Source organism: Gossypium arboreum, chromosome 10 (assembly GCF_025698485.1).
Source record: "Gossypium arboreum isolate Shixiya-1 chromosome 10, ASM2569848v2, whole genome shotgun sequence".
Taxonomy (NCBI): Eukaryota; Viridiplantae; Streptophyta; class Magnoliopsida; order Malvales; family Malvaceae; genus Gossypium; species Gossypium arboreum.
In genome coordinates this window covers 111,208,021-111,232,250 of record NC_069079.1, presented here as the reverse complement: position 1 = coordinate 111,232,250, position 24,230 = coordinate 111,208,021, and the positions used below count along the sequence as shown (strand labels likewise).

General features: G+C 35.7%; 1 protein-coding gene and 1 non-coding gene across 3 annotated transcripts; one reads left to right on the top strand and one right to left on the bottom strand.

Annotated features, from left to right (window-relative positions):
• The first annotated feature begins 8,464 nt into the window (after window positions 1–8,464).
• LOC128283048 (small nucleolar RNA R71) lies at window positions 8,465–8,571 on the top strand. Its single transcript, XR_008273390.1, has one exon. It is a non-coding gene; the product is annotated as a small nucleolar RNA R71 (small nucleolar RNA).
• Window positions 8,572–17,025: 8,454 nt separating this feature from the next.
• Window positions 17,026–23,844, bottom strand: LOC108489586 (uncharacterized). 2 transcript variants are annotated; one of them, XM_017794235.2, is made up of 16 exons: window positions 23,364–23,844; window positions 22,549–22,743; window positions 22,362–22,436; window positions 21,977–22,144; window positions 21,619–21,782; window positions 21,203–21,421; window positions 20,886–21,012; window positions 20,298–20,486; window positions 19,973–20,059; window positions 19,620–19,777; window positions 18,760–18,879; window positions 18,376–18,601; window positions 18,099–18,158; window positions 17,842–18,015; window positions 17,648–17,757; window positions 17,026–17,514 (listed from the first exon to the last, which is right to left on the bottom strand). In XM_017794235.2, the coding sequence occupies exons 1-16, from the start codon at window positions 23,565–23,567 to the stop codon at window positions 17,346–17,348; spliced, it is 2,445 nt and encodes an 814-aa protein (XP_017649724.1). In that variant the 5' UTR covers window positions 23,568–23,844; the 3' UTR covers window positions 17,026–17,345. The 2 variants fall into 2 exon arrangements, with proteins under 2 accessions (XP_017649724.1, XP_017649722.1); XM_017794233.2 differs by having other exon boundaries at window positions 19,620–19,780; window positions 23,364–23,813.
• Between the last annotated feature and the right edge of the window lie 386 nt (window positions 23,845–24,230).

Sequence of the window (24,230 nt, the reverse complement as noted above, 5' to 3'; positions counted from 1 at the left end):
AAATCGGTGAAGATAGGTGGGTGCCGATTCTTTGTGACCAGCAACCTTTTCTTTCCTTTTCAATAGTTGGCGTTCAATTCCTTTACCTTTTAGGCATCCGGATTCAAGAGGAGGAAGACTGTGGTAAGTGTTCAAACTCTAATCAATTCCTAGTGTAACTATGGCCAAAAGCCGAAACCCCTCTAGTTTAGGGAGGTGGCCGAATGTGGGTGTAGGCCTTATAGGATCTTCTTTTAATATTTTTGGTTTATTTATTGAAGGAGCAGAAAGGTGTAGTGTCGACTTGGAGTAGCTTGGATCACCGGAGTGGCTAGACCTAGTCATCAATCGCGACAAAGGTAAGATTTCTAAGGCCATTATGGATGGTGGCCGAATGTGTAAGTATTAGTATTAGATGATTTGAGGTTTGGTTCAATTATGGGAAGCTGATTATTAACGATGGATTATAGGAGAAATCGTGTAGGAGATCTTGTCGAGGAATATCGCCAAACAGGTGTGTAACGAACCCTTTTCATAGCTTAAAGCGATAAATGCCGAAAAGCCGAAATGCCAAAATTCTGGCATTTCGAGGACTTGTGAGCAAGAGAACGCTCACTAGTTAGTTAGAATCAATGAGATGATGATTGGGAATAATGAAAACGGTAAGGACGTGTTTTTGGCGTTCACGGTAAGTTGGGCCTCGAGGGGCTGAATTAGGGCCCAATAGGCTTTCGGGCCCATTTGGGTAAATTTGGTAGGAAATGGAAATCTGTTAAATTGCATGTTAAAACTGTTAATACTATTATGGATATAGGCTAAATGGGCCTAGATGACAGAATCGGCTAAGTAGGGCCCATTAGGGGTTTTTGGCCCAATAACTCGTTTTAGCTAAAAATGGGCCAGAATCACTGTTTGCACCCATGAATTGTTTGTAACCGTTAATGAACATGGAAACCCTAATCTTTGGTAAAATTAAAAGATTACCCTTATAATATGAAAATGACCGTTTTGCCCCTAGGTAAAAATGACCATTATACCCTTAGGGTTTATATATGAACTTAATGCATGGGATTTTGATAAACATGATATGTATGATATGCACATGACATGTATGATATGCACATGATATGTATGATATGCACACGAGATGTTCATAAATGCATTGGGTTGGGTTTTTATATGGATGGAGGAAGTGCAAAAGGGCTTATGCCCCAGTTATTAAAAGGGCTTATGCCCCGCTTATTAAAAGGGCTTATGCCCCATTATTAAAGGGCTTATGCCCCATTATTAAAAAGGGCTTTGCCCAGTTATTAAAAGAGGCTAGGCCTCGGTTATATGATAAAGCAACTATCTTGCCAAAGGAGAGTTATGGCGGGGTGGGTCGAGTTAATCCTACATGGTGTGTTGGTTGGTGCAGGTGGAGAGTAGCGGATGGTGGGTTGAGTAGCCTCCCAAATGGGTTGCATTCTTTCATTGACATTACATGTGACATAAAAATGGGCCTTTGGGCGTCTGGGATTCTGATAAAGGCCTCGGCCCAATAATATGAAATATGAAAAGGCTTGACCCAGTGTTATGAATTATGAAATATGAAAAGGGCTATGGCCCAAGACATGTTTGAGATTGGTTTTGGGCTTAGACCCAACAGTCATTATTGTTTTGGGCTCTAAAAGGCGTGTTGCACATCGAGTTTCCAAACTCACCCCTTTCCTTAACCTTACTGGTGAGCCTTGATGTGGGGACTTGGGTAGGAGGGATTGAGTAGCCACGGTGATTGTCTTTGGACTATTAAATAAGCGTTGGTTTTCATTAGTTTCCCTTTAATTATTATTTATTTTTGGGTTGTAATAAGGCCATTTTAACCTTCCTTTTATTTCTTTTCGGGATTATTTTAAATTTAATAACTTCAAACCTGGTTGATAATTATTCAAATGGGCTAGACTTAGGACATGTTTTCAAAACGATACTTGTTTTCAAAAGAGTTCAACACCACGATTAATCGATTTATCAAAGTCGCTCACTTAAACAAATCTAAACTCGATATAACAAAGTGTGGCTATGGTTGTGGGCATGTCTAGAATTGGATCCAATCAAAGAGCTTGGTACTTAAGCAGCCTTCATGGCTCACCTCCTCTATCTCGGATACCTACACGGTGCCCACTTCCATACACCTTGTTAACTCAACAAAATATATGGTTTTTAAAACACTAAAACGGAACGTGGGTTTTCAACTCCAATGTGGCACGTCAGATTCGGCCATAACGTCTGGGCTAGGTTTGGGGTGTTACAGTCGCACTCGATGAAGCTGGTACAGATCCTTCTAGGGGCCCGCCAAAAATCAGAGGTAATGGTGGCGAGCCTCAGTAGATGCATTCGAGGAGGAGGTCCCACCAGAGCCTTTCCAATTTTTCGAAACAAGGATGGCTACCTTAGATTTGCCTCGTGTGTTCGTCATGATAAATCTGCCATAAAACGATGAAATAAATCAAATGGACTAACCAATATAACGAATGCATGCTAATAAGAGATAAGAATCTGAGTAGAGCTGCAACAATGTGACAAATGTATAAACAGAATACCACTACTAACAATACTGCCATTAAATAGAAATATTTATAAAAATTTATAATATTACTAAAAATAAAAATAGCAGGGGGTAAAAAGAGAACCGACGGTGGTGTAGATCGGCGCAAATGAAAAGGTATGGGAGGGAGGGGTCTAGGTTGGAGCGAGCGGTGGTGGCTAGTCGGGTTGAGAGGGTGGTGCAGTGGTGGCTGGTCGGGCTGAGAGGGTGGTGCGGGGTTAAGGGGATGGCCAGAAAGGAGAGGAAAATAGGGAGAGGAGAGAGAACTGAGAAAAAAAAAAGGTCTGTAGGGAGAGGCGCGTAAACTGATAGGAGAGATGGCGGTCGGAATAGGAGATAGGGAGAGATGTGACGGCCAGAGAAGAAGGGTGGGGTTGGGTCAATCGGTGGCTAAGGTGAATATGAGTGAAACTTTAAGAAAAAGACAAAAATGGGGATTAAGATTAAGGTTTAGGGGTTAAAAAGGGTGACACGATCGTGTAACGGCCCATGTGGTATCGTTCTAGCCCGTGCACAATTAATGATATAAGCCCAGTCTTTACACGGCCTTGAACACGCCCGTGTATCCTGGCCGTGTTGGGTACAGGGCCGTGTCACACGGCCATGTGTGATCTCCTTCGTTTCTCCCATGCCCGTGTAGCATACCACACGCATGTGTGACTGAACACATGGTCGTGTATGTTACCCATGTAACTCTCTGACTTGTTTTAAATTTGAAAAATTAAGCTTCAATTTTCACATGGCCACGAACACGCCCGTGTTTCCACCACACAGCCGTGTCACACGCCCGTGTGACCTCTTTTAGCCCGTTTTTCTATCGATTGTTGGGGTTTTAAGCTTCAAGGCTTATATGGCCAAGGACATGCCCGTGTGTCCTTATTGTGTGGGTTACACAACCGTGTCGCTTGGCCGTGTAACTCTTTTTCGATTTCCTTTAAAAATAAAAACTAAGTCCAAAGATCCACGCGGCCAAGTACACGCCCATGTGTCCAGGCCGTGTGGGTTACACAGCCATCTCGCACGGCCGTGTAACTCATCATCGCACTCATGTTAAGTCACACGGCCTAAGACACGTCCGTGTGTCCAAGCCGTGTGGGTTAAAAACCTACATTTTAATATTTAGTTAATTTTAAAGAAATAATATGAAATAAAAATGAGAAAATTAGCAATGTTAGTACTCGGGTTGCCTCCCGAGAAGTACTTATTTAAAGTCTTAAACTAGACTTACCTTGTGCTATCAATTACGAAGGTTCACGGAGCTGAAGCTCCTCTCTATCATCTGTAAAGTCCTCACCATTATAAAGTTTAAGTCGATGATCATTTACCTTGAATGTGTCGTACGTTGGGTGAGTTACCTCTATTATTTCATATGGAAAGACGGTTTGGACTACAAATAGACCTGACCATCTTAATTTCAGCTTTCCAGGGAACAATTTGAGCTTTGAATTGTATAACAAAACAAGATCTCCAGCTGCAAACTACCTAGGTTGCTTCAGACGAGCATCATGGCGTCGCTTTGTCACTTCTTTATATAATCATGAGTTCTTATAAGCATTTTCTCGTCACTTATCTAGCTCGTTCAACTGCATTAATCTTTTCTCACCTGCAAGCTTAGGATCATAGTTTAGGAATTTTATAACCCAAAATGCTTTGTGCTCTAATTCAAATCGTAAATGACAACTTTTTCCGTAAACAACTCTATAAGGAGATGTTTCTATGGGAGTTTTAAAAGCGGTTCTATAAGCCCATAAAGCGTCGTCTACTTTTATCGCCTAATCTTTCCTATTTGATTCTATAGTTTTCTTTAAGATACGTTTAAGTTCTCGGTTTGCCACTTCAACTTGTCCACTAGTTTGAGGATGATAAGGGGTAGCTATTCTGTGGTGCACTCCATATTTTTGAAAGACTTTTTCGAATTGAGCATTACAAAAATGAGTACCCCTATCACTAATGATCGTTCTAGGTGCTCTGAATCAAGAAAAGAGCTTCTTAAGAAATCTCACCACCATTCTGGCATCATTAGTAGGTAAAGCTTGAGCTTCGACCCATTTTGACATATAATCAACCGCTACTAAGATGTATTTATTCCCAAATGAGCTAGGGAATGGACCCATAAAATCAATGCCCCATACATCAAATATTTCACATGATAACATATATATTTGAGGCATTTCTTCGCGTTTAGAGATATTACCTGTTCTCTGGCATCTATCACAAAAAGTGACATACCTATTAGCGTCTTTGAACAGTGTAGGCCAATAAAAATCAGATTCGAGCATTTTATATGCTGTCGTAGTCCCACTGTAATGTCCTCATGTTGGTCTTGAATGGCAGTGTTCCAGAATTCTGCTTGCCTTTAACTTTGTAACACATCTTCAAATTACTTGACCTGCACATATATGAAAAAGAAAATGATACTCCCAAAAATAATTTTTCACATCAGCAAAGAATCGCTTCTTTTGATGATGTGTCAATCCTTTTGGTAGGATGTTAGCAGCTAAGTAATTCACTATATCTACAAACCAAGGTACCTCAGAGTCAAATATAACCAAAAGTTGTTCCTCAGGAAACGAGTCATTTATCTCACTCTCATCGAGCACTTTGATATGTGGATTCTCAAGCCTAGAAAGGTGGTTTGCTGCAAGGTTTTTAGCCCATTTCCTATCCTGAATTTCCAAATCAAATTCTTGTAAAAGTAGAATCCATCTTATGAGTCGAGGTTTTACGTCAGACTTAGTTATGAGATAACGAAGAGCTGAATGGTCAGTGTAAATGAAAACTTTAGATAATAAAAGATATGACCTAAATTTATCGAATACAAAAACTACAGCTAGCAATTATATTTACGTGGTAATGTAGTTTTCTTGTGCAGCTGTTAAAGTCTTGCTAGCATAATAAATTGAATGAAAATGCTTGTCTCTTCGCTGTCCAAGAACTGCACCTACTGCAAAATCACTTGCATCACATATTAGTTCAAAGGGCGTATTCCAATCAGGTGCAATTATAATTAGAGCATTGATTATTTTATCTTTGAGAGTATTAAATGCTTCTAAACATTCATGATCAAAATTGAAAGGTACGTCTTTTTCTAGTAGTTTTGTTAAAGGCTTAGCTATTTTAGAAAACTTTTTAATAAATCTTCTGTAAAACCCGGCATGTCCTAAAAAGCATCTAATAGCCTTAACTGAACTAAACTAGGAGGAGGTAATTTTTTTATGGTCTTAATTTTACTTTATCAGCCTCAATCCCTTTACTAGAAATTTTGTGACCTAATACAATCCCTTCTCGAACCATAAAGTGACACTTTTCCCAATTAAGCATAAGGTTCATCTCCTCACATCTCATTAGAAATCATTTTAAATTTTAAGGCAAAGAAGGAAAGAATTACCGAATACTGAAAAGTCGTCCATAAATACCTCAATAATATCTTCCACAAGTTCATCAAAGATGGCTAACATACAGCACTAAAATGTGGCAGGAGCATTACATAATCCAAAAGGCATTCTACGATAAGCAAACATACCGTATGGACATGTAAATGTCATCTTCTCTTGATCCTCAGGAGCTATCGGAATTTGAAAGTAGCTAGAAAGTCCGTCTAGGAAGCAATAATACATATGCCCAGATAATCTTTCCAACATTTGATCAATGAATGGTAAGGGAAAATGATCTTTTCTCGTGGTATCGTTCAACTTCCTATAGTCAATGCAAACTTTCTAACCTATAACTGTTCTTGTTGGAATTAATTCATTCTTCTCGTTGGCTACAATAGTCATGCCTCCCTTCTTTGGAACAACTTGCACAGGACTCACCCAAGTACTGTCAGAAATAAGATAAATAATTCCAGTATCTAGAAGTTTAATTCCCTCGGCTTTAACAACTTATTTCATGTTTGAATTCAGTCGTCTTTAAGCTTGTACACACGATTTATATTCATCTTCCATTAAAATTTTATGGGTGCAGAATGAAGGGCTAATCCCTTTAATGTTAGAAATCTTCCAAGCTATGGCTCTTTTATGCTCCTTCAGTACTTGTAATAACTCGTTTTCTCATTGGGTTGCAAGTTGGAAGCAATAATCATTGGTAGTGCTGAATTATCTCTGAGGAATGCATACTCTAAATAATTTGGTAATTGCTTCAGTTCCAATTTGGGAGGTCCTTCAATAGAGGGTTTTTGTTTTAGTTCGTCGTTCATTTCAATACCCTCATACTTCTTTTATCTTGAGGAAGACTCGTTAGAGTTTAAATTAATTTTTATCTTCCCTATTTCAGTGGTATCGTCATCAGCCTCCTCTCATTGGACAAGACACAGTTCCAACGTGTCTTTATGAATGATTTCTTAAAGATTATCTTGAATAGAGTGATCAATAGAGTTAATAAAGTAACAGGAATCATTTTGTTCCCTAGAGAATCGCATGGCATCATAAATTTTAAAAATAATCTCTTCGTCAGCTACCCTAAGCACAAGCTTACTGTCACCACATCAATGATAGCTCTAGCAGTAGCTAAGAATGGGCGACCTAAAATTAAAGGTACCTCAACATCCTCATCCATGTCAAGCATAACAAAATCAACAAGGAATATGAATTTATCTACTTTCACAAGGATATCTTCAATAGTACCACTAGGATACTTAACAGATCTATCAGCTAATTGAATACTCATTCTAGTGGGTTTTGGTTCCACAAGACCTAGCTGCTTGAACATTTTATAAGGCATCTAATTAATACTGGCACCTAAATCAGCTAATGTTTTCTCAATATTCAAACTACTAATTAAACACCGAATAGTGAAACTTTTTAGGTTGGTAGCTTGTTTTGAAGAATAGCTGAACATTCCTTGTTGAGTTCCAAGGTAGATAGCTCTTCAAACTTCCTTTTATTTGTTAGAAGCTTCTTCAGAAATTTAGCGTATGTAGGCATCTGCGAAATAGGTTCAACAAAAGGTAAGTTAATATGTAGCCGTTTAAAAAGTTCAAGAAATTTACCAAATTGTGCATCCATACAGTCTTTCTTCAACTTTACTGGATATGGGATCGGTGGTTTATATTCTTTAAGCACCGGTGTTACACTCACGTCAGAATTTTATCCTTTACCCTTCGCCTTATTAGCTTCCTGTGGCATCTTCTTTGCAGCTTCAACCAATACCTTCCCATTCCTTAGTGTAATTACCTTCACATGCTCTTTTGGGTTAGGTTTGGTGTTACTAGGTAAACTACCTTATTGCTTTTCAGAAACTAATTTAGCCAACTGTCAAATTTGATTTTCAAGCCCTTGAATCGATGCTTGCTGGTTTTTCAACGCTGTCTCGGCATTTTGAAAACACGTCTCTGACACCAAAATAAATTTTGCTAGCATATCTTCAAGATTCGACTTCTTCTCTTGTTGGTAAGGTGGTTGAAAGCTTGGAGGGGGTTGTGGTCTTTGATTCCCTTGGCTACCCCATGAAAAATTTGGGTGGTTCCTCCATCCTGCATTATACATGTTACTATAAGGATTATTTGGAGGTTTAGAGTTATTACCCATATAATTCAATGGCTCATTCTCCATGCTAGGACTATAAGGTAGATAATCTGAAGTATTCATCCCTCCTCCATTTGTGTCGCATTGCATCACCGGATGTACCTACATAGAAACACATAAACCATCAATCTATTTATTTAAGAGTTTTACCTGGTTTGATAAAATGGTGACTGCGTCGAGGTTGAAAACACCTGTGGCTTTTGTCGGCTTTGTCCTCATGACTTGCCACTGATAATTATTTAGTGACATCTCTTCAATAAACTCATAAGCCTCCTTAGGTGTTTTATTATTTAAGGTACCACCGGCGGCTGTATCGGTTAGTTGTCTAGTTGAGGGGTTCAAACCATTGTAGAAAGTCTGAACCTGTAACCATAAGGGTAACCCATGGTGAGGGCATCTTCTCAATAAATCCTTATACCTCTCTTATGCATCGTATAGGGTCTCTAAGTCCATTTGTACAAAGGAAGAGATATCATTCCTCAACTTTTTCGTCTTCACCGGTGGAAAGTATTTCAACAGAAACTTTTAAGTCATTTGCTCTCATGTAGTGATGAACCCTCATGGTAGAAAGTTCAAGCAATGTTTAGCTTTATTCCTCAATGAGAAAGGAAATAATCGAAGGCGAATGGCATCATCAGAAACGCCATTAATTTTGAAAGTATCACAGTACTCCAGAAAGTTAACCAAATGAGTATTTGGATCCTCATCTTGCAAACCATCGAACTTAATACACTGTTGGATCGTCTGAATGGTGTTCGACTTCAGTTCGAAGTTATTTGCAGCAATAGCAGGTCTCACAATACTCGATTCAGCCCCCGCTAAATTAAGCTTAACATAGTCGTACATAGTACGAGGAGCAGAATTCTGATTTATAGGATTCGCGGCTACCACAGGAGGTAGCGGATTATTTTGATTTTCAGTCATCTCCTCGGTAATATTGGTATCGTCCTCTTGCTCTTCCTCTATATACTGTAGACTCTGCATTATTTCTCTACGATTTCTGTGAGCTGTGCTTTCAATTTCACTATCAAATAATAGAGGTCTAGACAGGTTTCTTCTAGTAATTCACTAAAGGAACTTACCAGGAGCAAACAAAAGAAAAGTTAGTAAACAAAAATTAAAATAAAAATAAAATGCAATAAAAATAAAAAATGGCTAAAGTAATAAAAATTAAGTGTTCCTAATATTTTAGTCCCCGGCAACGACACCAAAAATTTGATGGCGTCACGAACTAACTAAAATACAAAAAAGGCAAGCGCACCTATCGAATGGTAGTATAGCTACGGTGAGTCGGGAATAATACCCAGGAAAGAATCCACCTAGACTTCACTTATTATTCTAAGTCTGAATTAAACGATTTATTCATTTGACTTGATCCGTAGAAATCCCTGAATTATATTAATATCTCTTTCAAGAGTAAAAATAACTGACTCTAGGTTGATTAATTGAAATCTCTTTCTAATTAAAACCCTTATCATCGCATTAACTCAGTCTATGAATTTCCCTATTAGATTTGACTCTTAATCTAGTAGATTTATGCCGCCCTATTTCTAAGGTTGCATGCAATTCCGCTCAATTATACGAGATCTACTCTTAGACTGAGACTTTTGCTCCACTGAATAAGCACATCAATCATGAATTAATATCCTGAAAACATTAAAAAGATGAAATAAGAACACATAATTGAGATCAAGAACAAATATTTATCATGTAATTCAGAACAAATCAAATAATAAGATCCATCTTAGGTTTCATCTTCCCTAGGTATTTAGGGAATTTAGTTCATACTGTATGAGGAAAACATCTCAAAAATAGGAAAACAATAGAACATAAAGAAACCCCAAAAACTTCGAGGGAAACTGAATGGAGATATTCATTCTTGAAGGAGATCCTGCTTTCGAGTTGAATTCATTGGCGTTCTTCGAGTAATTTCTGCGTTCTACTCTACGTCCCCCCCTTTAGGTCCTCTTCTAGTATGTATTTATAGACTTTAGAATGCTTAGAATCCCTAAAAATTAGCTTTTTTTTGTGTGTTTTGGAAACAGGGAGAGATATCAACACGGGCTACCACACAGGCGTGTGCTCAACCCATCTGGAAATGGTCTTGACCATGTGGATCTTTAAATCAGCCCATTTTGTCCATTTTTGGCCTGTTTTCTGCTCCTTTTGTTCCCCTATGCTCTTTTAAGTATAAAACATGAAATTAAAGGATTAGGAGAATGAAATTCACTATATTAAATAATAAATCATCCAAAAACATGCCAAGCATGGGATTAAAATGTGTTACTTTTATGGTTTATCAGGAATTAACCCAAAATTGGTATTGCCCATTCGTGAACACCTTTACCCCAAGCTAGTCTGGATTGTGAGGTCAGAAGATAAGTAGTTCTTGTTGACTCGTTATGTTAGTAGAAGATCAGAAGATCCTGCTAGGGTAGCGACTAGTTGATTGATGAAGAACCCGAGCTGACAATTAATTGAGATTGCTGAAGCAAGCTAATCACTCAGCTTCAGACTTGGTTCACTTTATTTCTTTTTATCTCTTGCAATTTTAATTCTTTTATGTTATTTTATTAATTTGAAAACCCTAAAACAATATTTCTTATTTTACTCTCGTACTATAACTAACTTAAAGTATTAATTAGATCTTTAATTGTTTAGGTTAAGATTGATTTAGTATTTGCTTTCCTTGGGTACGATCCTCGGAGTACTCACCTACTTTGTTGTAAAATCTATATTACAACTTGACCCATATACTTGCGGATACCACCTCATAACCCTTTATTTTATAGTAGTATTCACACTCTGGACATTAGTATGTCCGGAGGCGATCAAGAGGCCATGAGACTTAGCCTAGATCTTATTAATGAAGTTAGAGAAACAACAGAAGTTAGAGTTGTTGCGCGAGCTCAACAAGTGGCTCGTTATTACAATTCTAAAGTTAGAAAACAAGTAGTTTCATATGGGTAATCTTATTCTGAGGAACACTGAAGCTAGTCTCCCCGTGTCATAGAAAGGAAAGATGGCTCCAAACTGGGAAAGATCATACAAGGTGATAGAAAAAATAGGTTATAGAGCTTATAAATTAGCAAAAAATGGAAGGTCTTATTCTTCCACGAACATGGAATGCTCACCATTTGAAGAAATATAATGTATGAATAATTCATTTTCTTCAATAAAAAAGGTATTATTTGCAAATGTTCATGTCTAAATTTCTTTGAGTTAGCTAATTTAATATCGCAACTCCTAAATAGCTCGCAAGCCTACATTCACAACTGGAACTATAAAAGTTAACTGATTTAAGATCGCAACCTAATTTTCTTTGAGTTAATTGATTTAATATCACAACTCCTAAACAACTCGCAAACTTACATTCACAAATGGAATTATAAAGGTTATCTGATTTAAGATTGCAGCCTAAATTTCGTTGAGTTAGCCGATTTAATATCACAACTCCTAAACAGCTTGTTGACCTACATTCACGGCTAGAATTATAAAGGTTAGTTGATTTAAGATTGCAACCTAAACTTCTTTGAGTTAGATGATTTAACATTGCAACTCCTAAAAGCTCTCTGACCTACGTTCACAGTTAGAATTATAAAGGTTAGTTGATTTAAGATCGCAACATAAATTTCTTTGAGTTAATTAATTCAAGATCACAACTCCTAAACAGTTTGCTAACCTACATTCACACCTGGAATTATAAAGGTTAACTGATTTAATATCACAACCTAAATTTCTTTAAGTTAGCTGATTTAAGATAAACAATTCACTGGCATACATTTATACTGTTAAAGTTCAATGGTTTTAGATTATAACCTAAGTTTGTTGGGTTCAAAGTTATGGATGATTTTTTTAAGTATTTAGCTTCAAGTTATGTATCACTATATAACTGAAAACTAAAGTTGAGATTTCCATTTCCAATTCAAAGGCAACAAGTACACTAAAAAATAGACAAGTCATCAGTTACTACTTGTGCCTACAGGATTAGCTAACAACTCATCTTCTTATTCACCGTGTCCTTCAAGTCCATTGCCTTCGTCTTTCTCTATAGGAACAATGCTAGTGTCAATAAGATCTTTAAGAGTAGAGCTGGTCTCAATGGGGTCCTTAGGGAGGTAAAACTATTAGAGTTCTTCCAGTTTTCTGTAAATTCCTTCTAGGATGCTTTAGAGAGGCAATGAACATCAAAATCTAGCTGAACACTAGTTAGCTTAGTAAGACCATCAAAATTTTCTCTGCGACAATCAAAAGGGCCATCAGCTACTTGAGCGCACAAAAGAAAGTTAGCCTTTAAACTAAGAAAATATTCTTAGAGACTCTACATAGTATCTCTCTTATATTTCTCCCAGGTTTCTTCATGGCTCTTCATTGAATTAGCCATTGTAACCTTATATTCTTCGTCTCCAACATCATCTTATCAACTCACTCATCTGTGATCTCCCTATGTAACCTTTCAACATCTTTTTAAGCGATGGTAAGACATTCTCCCAACCTTCTATTTTGCTCCAACAGTCTCTTATTTTCTTCAACTAAGTTGGCATAGTGTTCACGTGCTTATGCTAATACTCCTACAATGGATTGAAACATATTTTCATGTTGTTTCCTTCTAATTCCTGCCTTGTTCAAACCTTCAACGAGTCCCAGGCTAACCGTACATGCTTCATTCAACATCATTTGTAATGAGACCACTAACTCTTTTAGTGAAGGTTTCCTTGTTTCACTAGATGACTTACCTAATTCACTTGGCCAAAAAAGCCCTTTTGTTTTTTCAGCAAGAGATTATTACATTGCTTCATCACTTCATCAAGGTTGAAGGGAAACTTCTTCATGCTGAGTTGCTCACGCTAAGGAAACAAGATCCCTATTTCATCACCAACAGTATGGAACTTTACAGAGCCATTAAAGGGACCATGAGCGACAATGACCCCAAAGGCATCATCATTAACTTGCCTTGGTGGTGGTGGGGAGTTAACGAGAAAAATCACAGGAGAATGAGTTATAAAAGGAGCTACAGTAATAGGAACAATATTAACAGATGTTTTAGAACAATCCCCCATTTTCTTTCAGCGAAGCTTTTCCCCTGGGCTACCTTCGTCTTTGCTGCTTAAAACTATATTAGTGGCTCTTACCGTAGTTTTTCGTTTCTTCCTACTATTTGCACTACCTTCATCAACATTGGTACCAAAAAGACCACTTCGTATAAAGCAGCGTACGTCCATGTATTTGTCTTTCTCCCTTGATAAGTTGGTGGAATCTTCAAGACTATTTTCGATATTTTGAGTTGTGCCTGTACCACCAATAATTCTTAAATCAGCACCACTAGTTAACAAAAAGGGGTTCGCATCACTCTCAACATTTATTGAAGGTTACGAAGACCAAGCGCGAGGCTTTAGTTTACAAAAATTATAAAAGTAATTCCTAGGCTCATATTTATTTCCCAACAATATAAGAGCCAATTTATCAGTTGCCCCATGAGGCCATGCAAACTATGTAGGAAGAAGCCTAATGGTGTTTGCCCCATTATCCGCGTCAACTTTTCTCCATCCATTAGGGCTTAAAATTAAAAGATAATACGAAAAAACATTTCTTACGGCCAGTATTTCTTTTAAGTCAAGATCTGTGACCACAGCGAAGCTCAGAAAAGCTGTCCTGACCTATTTACGATTATGTCTCGCCTTCTTGAGCATATGTCTTTGTTTGGCGATTACCACTCAATGGGGAAATCAAAGCTGCTATTAAGAATATATGTAACTTGGATATATTTACAACGATTGAGATAAAGACTAGAACATTTTTTGTTGATAATAGACTTCACGTCTTCGTGGGGGAAAAAAAAGAAACTATTCGAACCCCCTTAGTTATGGGCCTTCAATTGATATAACCTTTGAAATACAGCGATCAACGACACTTTATCGCATCAACCACATTCAATGAAATACGCTACAACCAACCACCAAGAAAAACTAGATAATTGGTTAGGAGCTAGCCTATAGTCATCAAGGAAATGACAAAAGAAAGGATGAAAGGGTAAATGAAACCCCACTTCTACCACATGTAGTAGAAGTAAAAAGAACTACCATTACTGGTGTCATTCAAACGATGCGATCCTTCAGGACTAGAAAAATCATCAGCGAAATTCAGAATTTTAATTCCTCGAGCAACCAGAATTTGGTGCATTTCTTCTTCCTTTGTTGTACAAACATATGCTTTTGCTTCTACGACATTTCTTGCCTTCTGATGTCGCGAAGTGTTACCTAGAATAGCATGAACACTACCTATGGTTCTAGCCATACTTTACCAGTGAAAATAGAAAGAAAAGTTGAGAATACAATGGAAATTTTAGAGAGATTACCTCAGAAATTATCCTTTTCGACTGTGATTCTTCTTCAAAAAAGTAATGTGATTTCTAGGGCCTGGTTAACTCCCTTTTAAAAGAAATTCTCATTCATTCTTTAACACTTCAAATGCCCAACAGTGGGAGAGCGATCAGTTGTAAACAGCTATAATTTTTCTATCCATGTGGTTAAATGTGAGTTATCTAATAAAATGTAAAACGTTCTCTGTAAGTTTTATTAATTTTACTTTCGTACCCACAAAAACAAGTTCTAAGAAGAGTCACTTTATAACTCTTCTTTGAATTAGGTGAGGGACAAATTGTTATGATACTTGTTATCATCAACCCGAGACTTGAATGGGTTCGACTCTGATGGGCCAGTTTCCATCGAGGTTGCAGGACCTTGCAGACTGAGCTCGTGGGATGGGTACCTATGTTCTCCTGTGAAGTAACACATGAGATCACACATGAGACTGCATAAACACGTGTTAAGCCTAGGGTAAGATACGTGTTTACGTGCATGGAACCTACCTAGTACGTCATATCAATGAGCAGTACCCATTATCATATAAATACGTAAACACCACTATCTAAGAGAGACAAAGAAAAATAATTAACAATTTTCATAAAAATGATTTTAAATTTTCTAATCATTATTTTTAAATTTGTATCTAATTAATTCGTGATACTAAGTGTTTATCTTATATAAGTAATTTTCCAAACCGATAATGATGTTATAAATTTTGTATTCAATCGTTTTTCATTTTATTAGTTATCATATAATATATCAATATATCAATGACTAAATATTATGTTAAACATAATAATTGATATTTTTTCATTATCATTTTTGGTAGATCTTTCATTATCATTTTTAAATCATTGGGTGAAAAGATAATATCTTTTTTTTTTTTACATTTACAACTAACCTACACACCCTAATAACAACCAATCAGAATTATTTTTGTAACTCCAACCCATGAAATAAATTTTTAAAGTCAACAGTGAACACTTAGTACCACTAACCCTAGAGTTTATGAGTATTAAAAAACATTCATTAGCTCTAATAGAAAGGTTTGGAAAGTAATTAAAAAAATTTCTATGGTTAACTTGTTTGTTAGTTTTATCACAGATCAAATCTACTAGTTGAAAAGCCGAAACCAAAGATCAAATCTGCAAAAAGTTAAATAATACTTAAAAGTTATCAACATATAAAAACTAGAAAATAAAATAGATCTGACTTTTAAGTTACAAAATTCAAAAAGATAAAAAAAAAAAAAAGAAGAATGTTTTATGGTTTTGATTTACACATTCTGTGTAAATATTCACTTATTTTAAAATTCTAGAATCAAGATTAAATTGATAGAATATGTAAATATTAAGAATTAAATTTATTGAAAATTTCAAAATCATAATTATATTAATAATATTAGTAAATATTAAGGGCTAATTTTGTTATTATACCAACAAATATTAGCATTCGTATAATGACCAAACACATTTTAATAGTAGAGTGACTGAAATGTAAAATTAATAAAAAATTTAATAACTAAAATAAGAAAACAAAATATTTAGATGACTATTTAAGTAGTTTATTCTTTAATTTATTAACTACAAGTTTGAGTTTTGGGTAAAAAATATTCGGTTTTGGGCTGATTTTATTTATTAACCATTTATAACATTGTTAACAATATATAATACAATTATATATAAAAAAACTATATAAAATATATTTTTAAAAATTATATAAAAATCAAATAGAACTTTGAAATGGTTTAAAATTAATGGTTGTAAAGAAATCGTAATCTTTCAAGTCCAAATATAGATTTTTATTGATTTTATATAAATAAAAATAAAATATATTTTATAATAATACAATTTACCAACTAGATTAATACTTAATTAATTTATGACATCAATTTAATCAAAGATTTCAACCTACTTTCTAAAAATTATATTATGCATGATGAAATAAATCATACGACGAAACATAATAATTGGTAATTTTATTTCATTATCATTTTTACATCATTAGGTCAATATATATATATATATAAATATAAAATAAAGTGTTATTTGAACATTAATTAGCAGAAATCCTTTTTCTAATTGAAAAGGTTTGGAAAGTAAAGGAATGATTTTCTTTTTCTCTCTGTAGATGAAATCTCCCGGCTGAAAAGCCTAAAACCAAATATCAAATCTGTTCTAAATTCTCAGTTCAATCTTGAATTTTTTTAAAAGGTAAATTTAATAATAACTAAAAATATATTGTTTTTAAAAAAATCAGGAAAAATATGTTTACAAAAGATAAAAATGAAATCATAATATTTTTTAAATCCAACTTTTTAATTTAAAATGTCCAAAAGTAAAAATAATATATATTAAAGGGCTTATGGTTCCCAGTTTTCACCGGTGTTCATCGTATATGATTGAATCAGCAGGTCAACGCAAGCAAGCCATTGATAATGAAAGGAAAAAAAAAAAGGAAAGAGATTGAATCATTCATAACGGGTAAAAGCTTGCCAATCAAGGAAGTTAAGAAGTTAAATTTTTATATACAGAAGTGGGAAGAATATATGGAGATGTCTGTGCGCGCGCTGATGTATGGATGTATCAAGAAACGTAAAATATATATTTTTTCTTCCAAGAACTACATCGCCATGGATGGAATAAGATATACACGATCAAATTTTGACTGACTCATTCAAAAGTTTTTTTTTTTTGGTTCATGGTTATCAAAGAAAAACAAGTTTTTAGCAAAGATTCAGCTATTTGTTTATACCATATTGTGGCAATGGCAAGCAAAGAAACCCTAATTTTACAAAACTTTCTTCTTTCTGAAATGTGTATAGACTAAGATGGGTTCCCTAAAGATGAGAGACCAAGCTTACCTTCAAATGCCTGATAATCTTCGGAGTTGTGATCATTGACCGGGGGGTGATGAAAAGAAAATGACAATGAAATACACAAAGAACCCAGCAAGAAGAATTCCTCCATAGACGAAAGTTTGGGAAGAATGCATCGGATATTTGAATTCGATATTACAGCATCTCATTCTCTCCCTCTCGCTTGTCAAAACATTCTCAACGTACCTGCATTATAAAGGTTTGGAACAGGATTAATACATACCTACTAAAAATGTTGCATAATATGCCAAAAATGAAGAAAGAAAGAAAGAGAAAGAACGTCAAATAGTTTGCCGAGCCATAATGCAGGCTCACTTACTGCTGTGTAAACATAGTGCTTTGAAGGATGTCTGAACTATTCAAATGTGCATCTTGTAGTCGATGGTCATATAACAAAGAAGAAAGATCAACGAGTTGTTCCTCAAGGTTCTGTTGACCCGAAAAAAATTAAAAAAAAAGAAGAAGAAAAAGAACAAATAACTTAATCAGTTAGCTAGATTAGTTGCAGCTTACATCTAAGTATTTCTCTAATCGCTCTACTAATTCATGTGGGAACGGTTCAGGCAGGTTTGTTGTTTTCTTGTAAAACTTCTCCAGCCATAGTTCAGTAGTCGACTTGTTCTTCTTTCCCTTCACAGGTTCACCAAGTGGTGTCTTTAAATATTCAGCAGCAAAAGATTGGACAGCCTGAAGACAATGGGAAGCCGATAAAATTACCTCAATAAAATTATCACATTGGACAAGGAATGGCCATAAGAAGATAAAATTACCTCAGATGTATCACGAATGGTTCTGAGAGCAGAATCTACACGTGCATAAATCGTATTTCTCTGCCAACAAGATGGTAAATCTTTCAAATGCCTCGATAAGCTTGTCCATTAGAATCTACATGTGGATATATGTGTACCTACTAGGCAAGAAATCCTACAGAATATGCAAAGTTGTTTCGACCAAATAGATACCGAGTTGCAAAGTGCACTCTTAATACCTTGGTAGGTATGCGTCTCGTATGACACAAAGAACTTTAAGACGATGAAATTAGCTTACCAGTGCAACATCCTGAAGCATTTGACTAATTCGAGATGTATTCGAGAATGGTCCAAACGGGTGACAACCCGCAGCCCAGAGCCAATTCACAACAGGCCTTTCATGTACATGGGAAGCTTTTTCATATGGTGCACTCAACCCACCCACAGCAGAAGCAAGCCCTGCTATAATATGGCGCTGTGCTTGTGATGGAATAGCATGCCTTCTCTCAGTCTCAGAAACATAACTAGTCAAAAAAGCCATGGCAAGGCACAAGGAAAGAGTTAAAAATGAATAGAGACGTTAGAGAACTCTTTGTCTAGCAAAGTCAAATATATAAGATAGCTCAAATCAAAATTATACAGCAAGGGAATTTTTTAAAGGAATAAAGAATTTTCGGCTCACCTCAGAGGTATATTTGGACTTTGGTGCTCAAGTACTATGACAACATCATTTCCAGTCCAAACAAAGCTTTCATCTTCCATCATAAGTTGTGGATCAACATCAGCCAATGATAGCACAAAGCTGCAGAAAAATAACTGATCTATGTCTAATGAAAAGCTCTAATATCCATTAAACAGTCTAAAGATTGATTCATAATATTGCTTTTTGGGAAATTATCTGAAGTATTACAATACAAGAGATGATTTAAAAACATACCAAAATTTATTGTACAACTTTTTATCATAAGCTTAACGATAATAACATGGGGAGGGGGGAATCAGCAAAAATGGTATCGCTGATTGAAGCAACAGCTGTTCTAATTTAGTGAAGATTGTCAAATTTCCAAATACTACCCGTACAAACTGTGACATTATCTAATGTTTTGTAGAAAAAGATCATAAGACCAATTTGCTGATTAATATCCAGCATGTTAAAATGGTTTAGCAGTTTGATCAAATCATGAATGAATTGCAATTAAAGCCATCAACTATGACCACCAGGCCACAATTTTGTTGATGTTATAACTGATTATCCATGCCTTCTAAATATGTAGAATAAAACAAGTAACTGAGGCTCTTAAATTTGCCATTTAGTTCTTAAAGACATTATTAAGTGGTAGAACAGAATGCAAAACTTTTCAATCTCACATAGAAGCTGCAAACAACATTTTAAACCAATAAACAAAGCAGCATCTACAAAAATGAAGATTATTAAGCAGGACAACGAAAACCTGTGATACATGTTTCTCGTATTTAAATATCTGATCAGACAACCTGGGCATGATTGCAATTTTAAATTGTCAGATAAGTTGGTCTACTCACACAGGAATAACTCTGGTTCCATAAGTTGGGTGCAGATCGCCTTTTTTCTTCTGTTTTTTCTTTTTCTTATCCTTGCCAACTTTCGAGTTGTAACTAGCCCATATAGGTTTATGCTTCAGAACCGAATCAGTTGAATTCTCGGATTCATCCATCCAATGCTGCTGAACATAATATTCATGTTATGGCAACATAGGGAAGCCAAAGAGAGATAAAGAAGCATGGCTAGAAAGTGTGTTTAACCTCAGAACCAAACAAGAGAAAAATTCAACTTCCAAGAGACTAGACATGCCACCAATTTATACTTCTTTTTCTTTATTTAAGCAAGTAAAAAGAATAAGTCAATATAAGCTGACCTGGCGAAGGAAAAACTTATTTGAAAGAGATGGATCAGCCATTTCAAGTAAACCTGCAGCAAGCACATCTGCAGAACGTTCCATCTCCTGTGATAAGCCAACAAAAAGCACATGTATAACCGTCCATCAGTATCCCAAGGAGACTTCAAGACACAATGAGAAGAGCAAGTAAGCATTGCCAATGAAAAGCGCATTAACTAGATACAACAACTCATCATTATCCTTAGAAAACTTACTTCAGAAAACAGAGACAATATGTAACCTAATGAAAGTAAGACTCTCAGAAAGAAAATGGAAAAAACTGGTGAAAGGGTGGAAAACCCACTTCTTTAAGAATGGCACCATCAAGATATGTCTTCGTATGAACATGGAAGCGCCCATCCCTCTTTGTTTCTTGCAAGGAATGGCCCCGCATAGCTTTTGACACAGCAATAGCCAACTTCTCATGATGGTGCAGTGCATGTGACCCCCCTATAATCACTACTTCTTGGTCATCATGAACCAACTTCTTCACCTGAAGAAAACAAAATATCCACATATGAAACATATTAATTTTGCTTCTTGAGCATCACGCAAAAATAAATATAGTGCCTTCAGCAGAGCCAGAAAAACAACCATAGCAATTTCATTTGCAGTCAATGCAAATAAAAGGAGTTCGATCCAACTAACAAATGACAGTGTTATATTTAGGACATATGTTCTTTGCTTTTAATCACAAGGTTTTAAAAGTAGTTTTCGAGAACTAAAGTATGATGGTATACAGTAGTTGTCAGAGTATCAGTTGTCACCACAGTATAATCTGAAAAAAATTATTTAGATGTTATTGCAGATAATGAGTCAAGGAAAAAAGGGCTAAACCAAGCTTTACAAGCATAAGCAGATCTGAAGATAACATTCAAGATTAGTTTCTTACCTCTGCTTCAATTGCTTCAATATCTATGCTGTAATTATGACCTTTTACCATAATATTATACCGGTTATGGTTTTGGAGGATAATAATAGGTATAAGCAGCCTTGTCGTCAGATCAACAGTTTCAAACCTGAGTTCACCAAGGACAAACAAATAAGCAGGCAACTGAAAAGGCCCTAAACCCCAGTAAACAATAATGCTAGAAAGGTATAGAGCTGAGCATGATTCATAAATCAGAATCAACTATGCTTCCAATTATGATAATTTAAGAAACATAAAATGCAAGTATTAATCAATGAATAAAGATAGTGTAAAATTACCGAACATCTGGAGCTATAACATGCTCAACTGTGGTTGCTACCAAGGCAGCAAGATGTCCCATGAAATTATCATGAGTAGCACGATTACTGACAGAAGCCAAACCCCCTGGGAATAAGATACTCCGTATTCGTGGCAATGTTCTAGGACTGACACTTCCTTCTTCAGTTTCAATCTTCCCGTAAGTACAAGGGCCAGCCGATAGGTCGATCACAACAAACCTGAACAGTAGAGGCAGAAATGAGCCCCAGAGAAAGAGATTAAAAAAAAAAAGTGAGAGGTTATAGAGCAGCTAATTGAGAAGTGGAATTCTATATTATCAAATATCTTGTTAAATCTAGCAGTTCTTTCTCATAAGTCCATAAATCAGGGACTCAAAAGTTAAACTTTCGACAAAGTAATTCAACTCAAAACAGACCTTCCAGAGCTAAGCCAAACTTGAGACGCTCCTCCTCCATTGTATCGATATCGATATATGTAGTCTCCCTCTTGTTGTTTCATTTCTTCATTAGTCAGTGGGGTAAGTTTGCTATACATCAAACTATCAAGATCAACCTCCTTATTCCTAGGATCCATTCTGACCTAAAAAGAGGCCGAATCATTCACCAGTGTATCAAGAAGGAAAATTTCAAAACAATGCAGCCATGTAAGGGGAAAGGAAAAACAAAAACACTAGGAATGGTCAAAGTTTCATACAGACAAAACACAGAACTCATGTTTGAAATTATACTTAACAAAACACAGAACTAATGTTTGAAATTATACTTAGCTTATACCTTGTCGAAGTTAACAATAAATATAGCAGTTGGCACAGGTCTATCCATCTCTTTAGCAGAATATCCCCCACTTTCCATGTCAAATATATATGAATATAGCTTTTGGAATACTGGCTCCACAGCTGTTGCTTCCACCTCAAATAGGGGCACCTCTCTCCCAAAATCAGGCTAATATGTAAAATGAAAAAAAAAAGAAAAAAAGAAATTGATATATAAAAGAATTCATATGGTTAATATTCTTTCCACTATCAAGAGTAATAGTAAATATGAAGCAATATAGTAGACCTCTCTTGCGAAAAAAGAAATTGATATACAAAAGAATTCATATGGTTAATATTCTTTCCACTATCAAGAGTAATAGTAAATATGAAGCAATATAGTAGACCTCTCTTGCGGAACCAGCAGGAACCATGGCCTCCTTCAGTGCCTTCTCAAGCGCAATCAATTCTGGCTGTCCTGCCTATAGTAGAACAAATAAGTGAAGAACAACAGTAACAACTCAGTTTAGATATCTAGTTGAAGCTTAAACCAGTAGTAATTATTAAGATGCAATAAGGAATGAAAAAACTTACAGGAAATGTGTTATAAACAACATGATGTTCGATATCAAGGGGCTCCTCGGTCTCGAGACAGGAAGGCCTATGAGAGGGAAAGCTAACTCTCAGAAACTCCTCCAATTTCTGTGCATCGACATTGTACCGATAGCCACCATCTCCATTGAGACCAATTAGCACCACATTCACCTCGAGCGGAACCTGAAATGGAACCTGCACAACAGAACTTGTTCTAATCATAACCATAGATGAGTAAAACTAAGCTAACAGCCACAACCTCTTCATGTTTCTAGGGATTCCAGGAACGCAATTTAAATTTTGAATCACATTTTGGGAGAGATCAACTACGTAGCTCATTCACTCAAGTCGAAACCTATAATATTGGTAAGTTCCTTTAAAGTAATCACTAAAACAACAAAAAATCAATGAAAATTGGCGAGAAAAATGTCCATATAAGTTTCTTTAGAGATTTAACAAGATTTTTAGAAAGGGAACCTTTTCTAATCATAACCAGAGATGAGAAGAACTAAGCTAGCAGCCACTAACTCTTCAAGGTTCGAGAGATTTTCAGAACGCAATTCGAATTTTGAATTACATTTTAGGATAGATCAACTGTGTAGCTCAAATTCAGTCAATTCGAGTCCTATAATTTTCGTAAATTCGACGCTCTAAATTAATAATTAAAATGAAAAAACCTCGATGAAAACCCGATATTATTAATAATATGAATTTTTTCAAAAAAGAAAAAGAAAACTCGATGAAAATTGGCGAGGAAAAAGTCGTCATAATTTCTTCACAGATTTAACAAGATTTTCAGAGCGAGAATCGATTACCTCAGCACGCGTGTGGAGCGTGCGGCGAACATCGGATCGGACGCTGTCGCGAACTTCGAGGAATGCGCTATGGTGCCAGTGAGGGTGATCAGGGTCTCTTTTGAACGCTTGTTGAGTAGAATCGGAGAAAGTTGCGAGTCCACTGAGTGTAACGAGAAATATCGAACATGATAACATAGACGATAACCTCGATCTCGATTCCATTTCAGTGATAAAAACAGAGGAGAAATGCGTGAAAATGGTTACTCAATTAATTTTGTATGAGCGTTTTAGCCACTACCGGCGATGACTTGCGCCTAGACTGAACTGGGAATTAATAATTTACGAAGTTTCCAAAATGATGCCTGCTTTTGTGGTTAAATTACGAGATGTAGAATGAAAACATTTTATAATGAGCCTTATGATTTTGGGCAATCAATTTTCAACTTGAAGCAGCCCACCCCATCTTCTTTCATCAAATTACGAACGGTTAAACTTGGTGTATATTTTTCCCTTTGTTGTTTATGTTTAATTAGTACTTAATTTTAAAATAGTTAAATAATTTGACATTTTATTTAAAACGTGTTTTTCCAGTGAAAAGAAAATTAAAATGATGAAAAATTGAAGGATGAAAAAATAAAAAGATAAAAGAAAATATTATTTTTCTTTTTATATATGTGTCGAGTAGAAAAGATGGAAAAGATTTTTTTCCTCCATTACCTGGTAAAATTGAAAGATTTAATGAAATAAAATAAAATATTTGAAATATATATAATTTAAACTAAGAGACACTTCTCCTACTTTCTCTCCAATCACCGTTCCAATTTGGAAGAATTTGTTTTTATGTATGAGAATGAAAAATTATCGTTTCTCTCATTTTCTTTCTCA

Coding starts and splice junctions, on each gene's coding strand:
- LOC108489586 (XM_017794233.2), bottom strand. CDS start 23,567: ATGGAATCGAGATCGAGGTTATCGTCTATGTTATCATGTTCGATATTT. Junction 22,437..22,548: donor TTGTTTATAACACATTTCCT/GTAAGTTTTTTC, acceptor GTTCTACTATAG/GCAGGACAGCCAGAATTGAT. Junction 20,060..20,297: donor ATGGTGCCATTCTTAAAGAA/GTGGGTTTTCCA, acceptor GGCTTATCACAG/GAGATGGAACGTTCTGCAGA.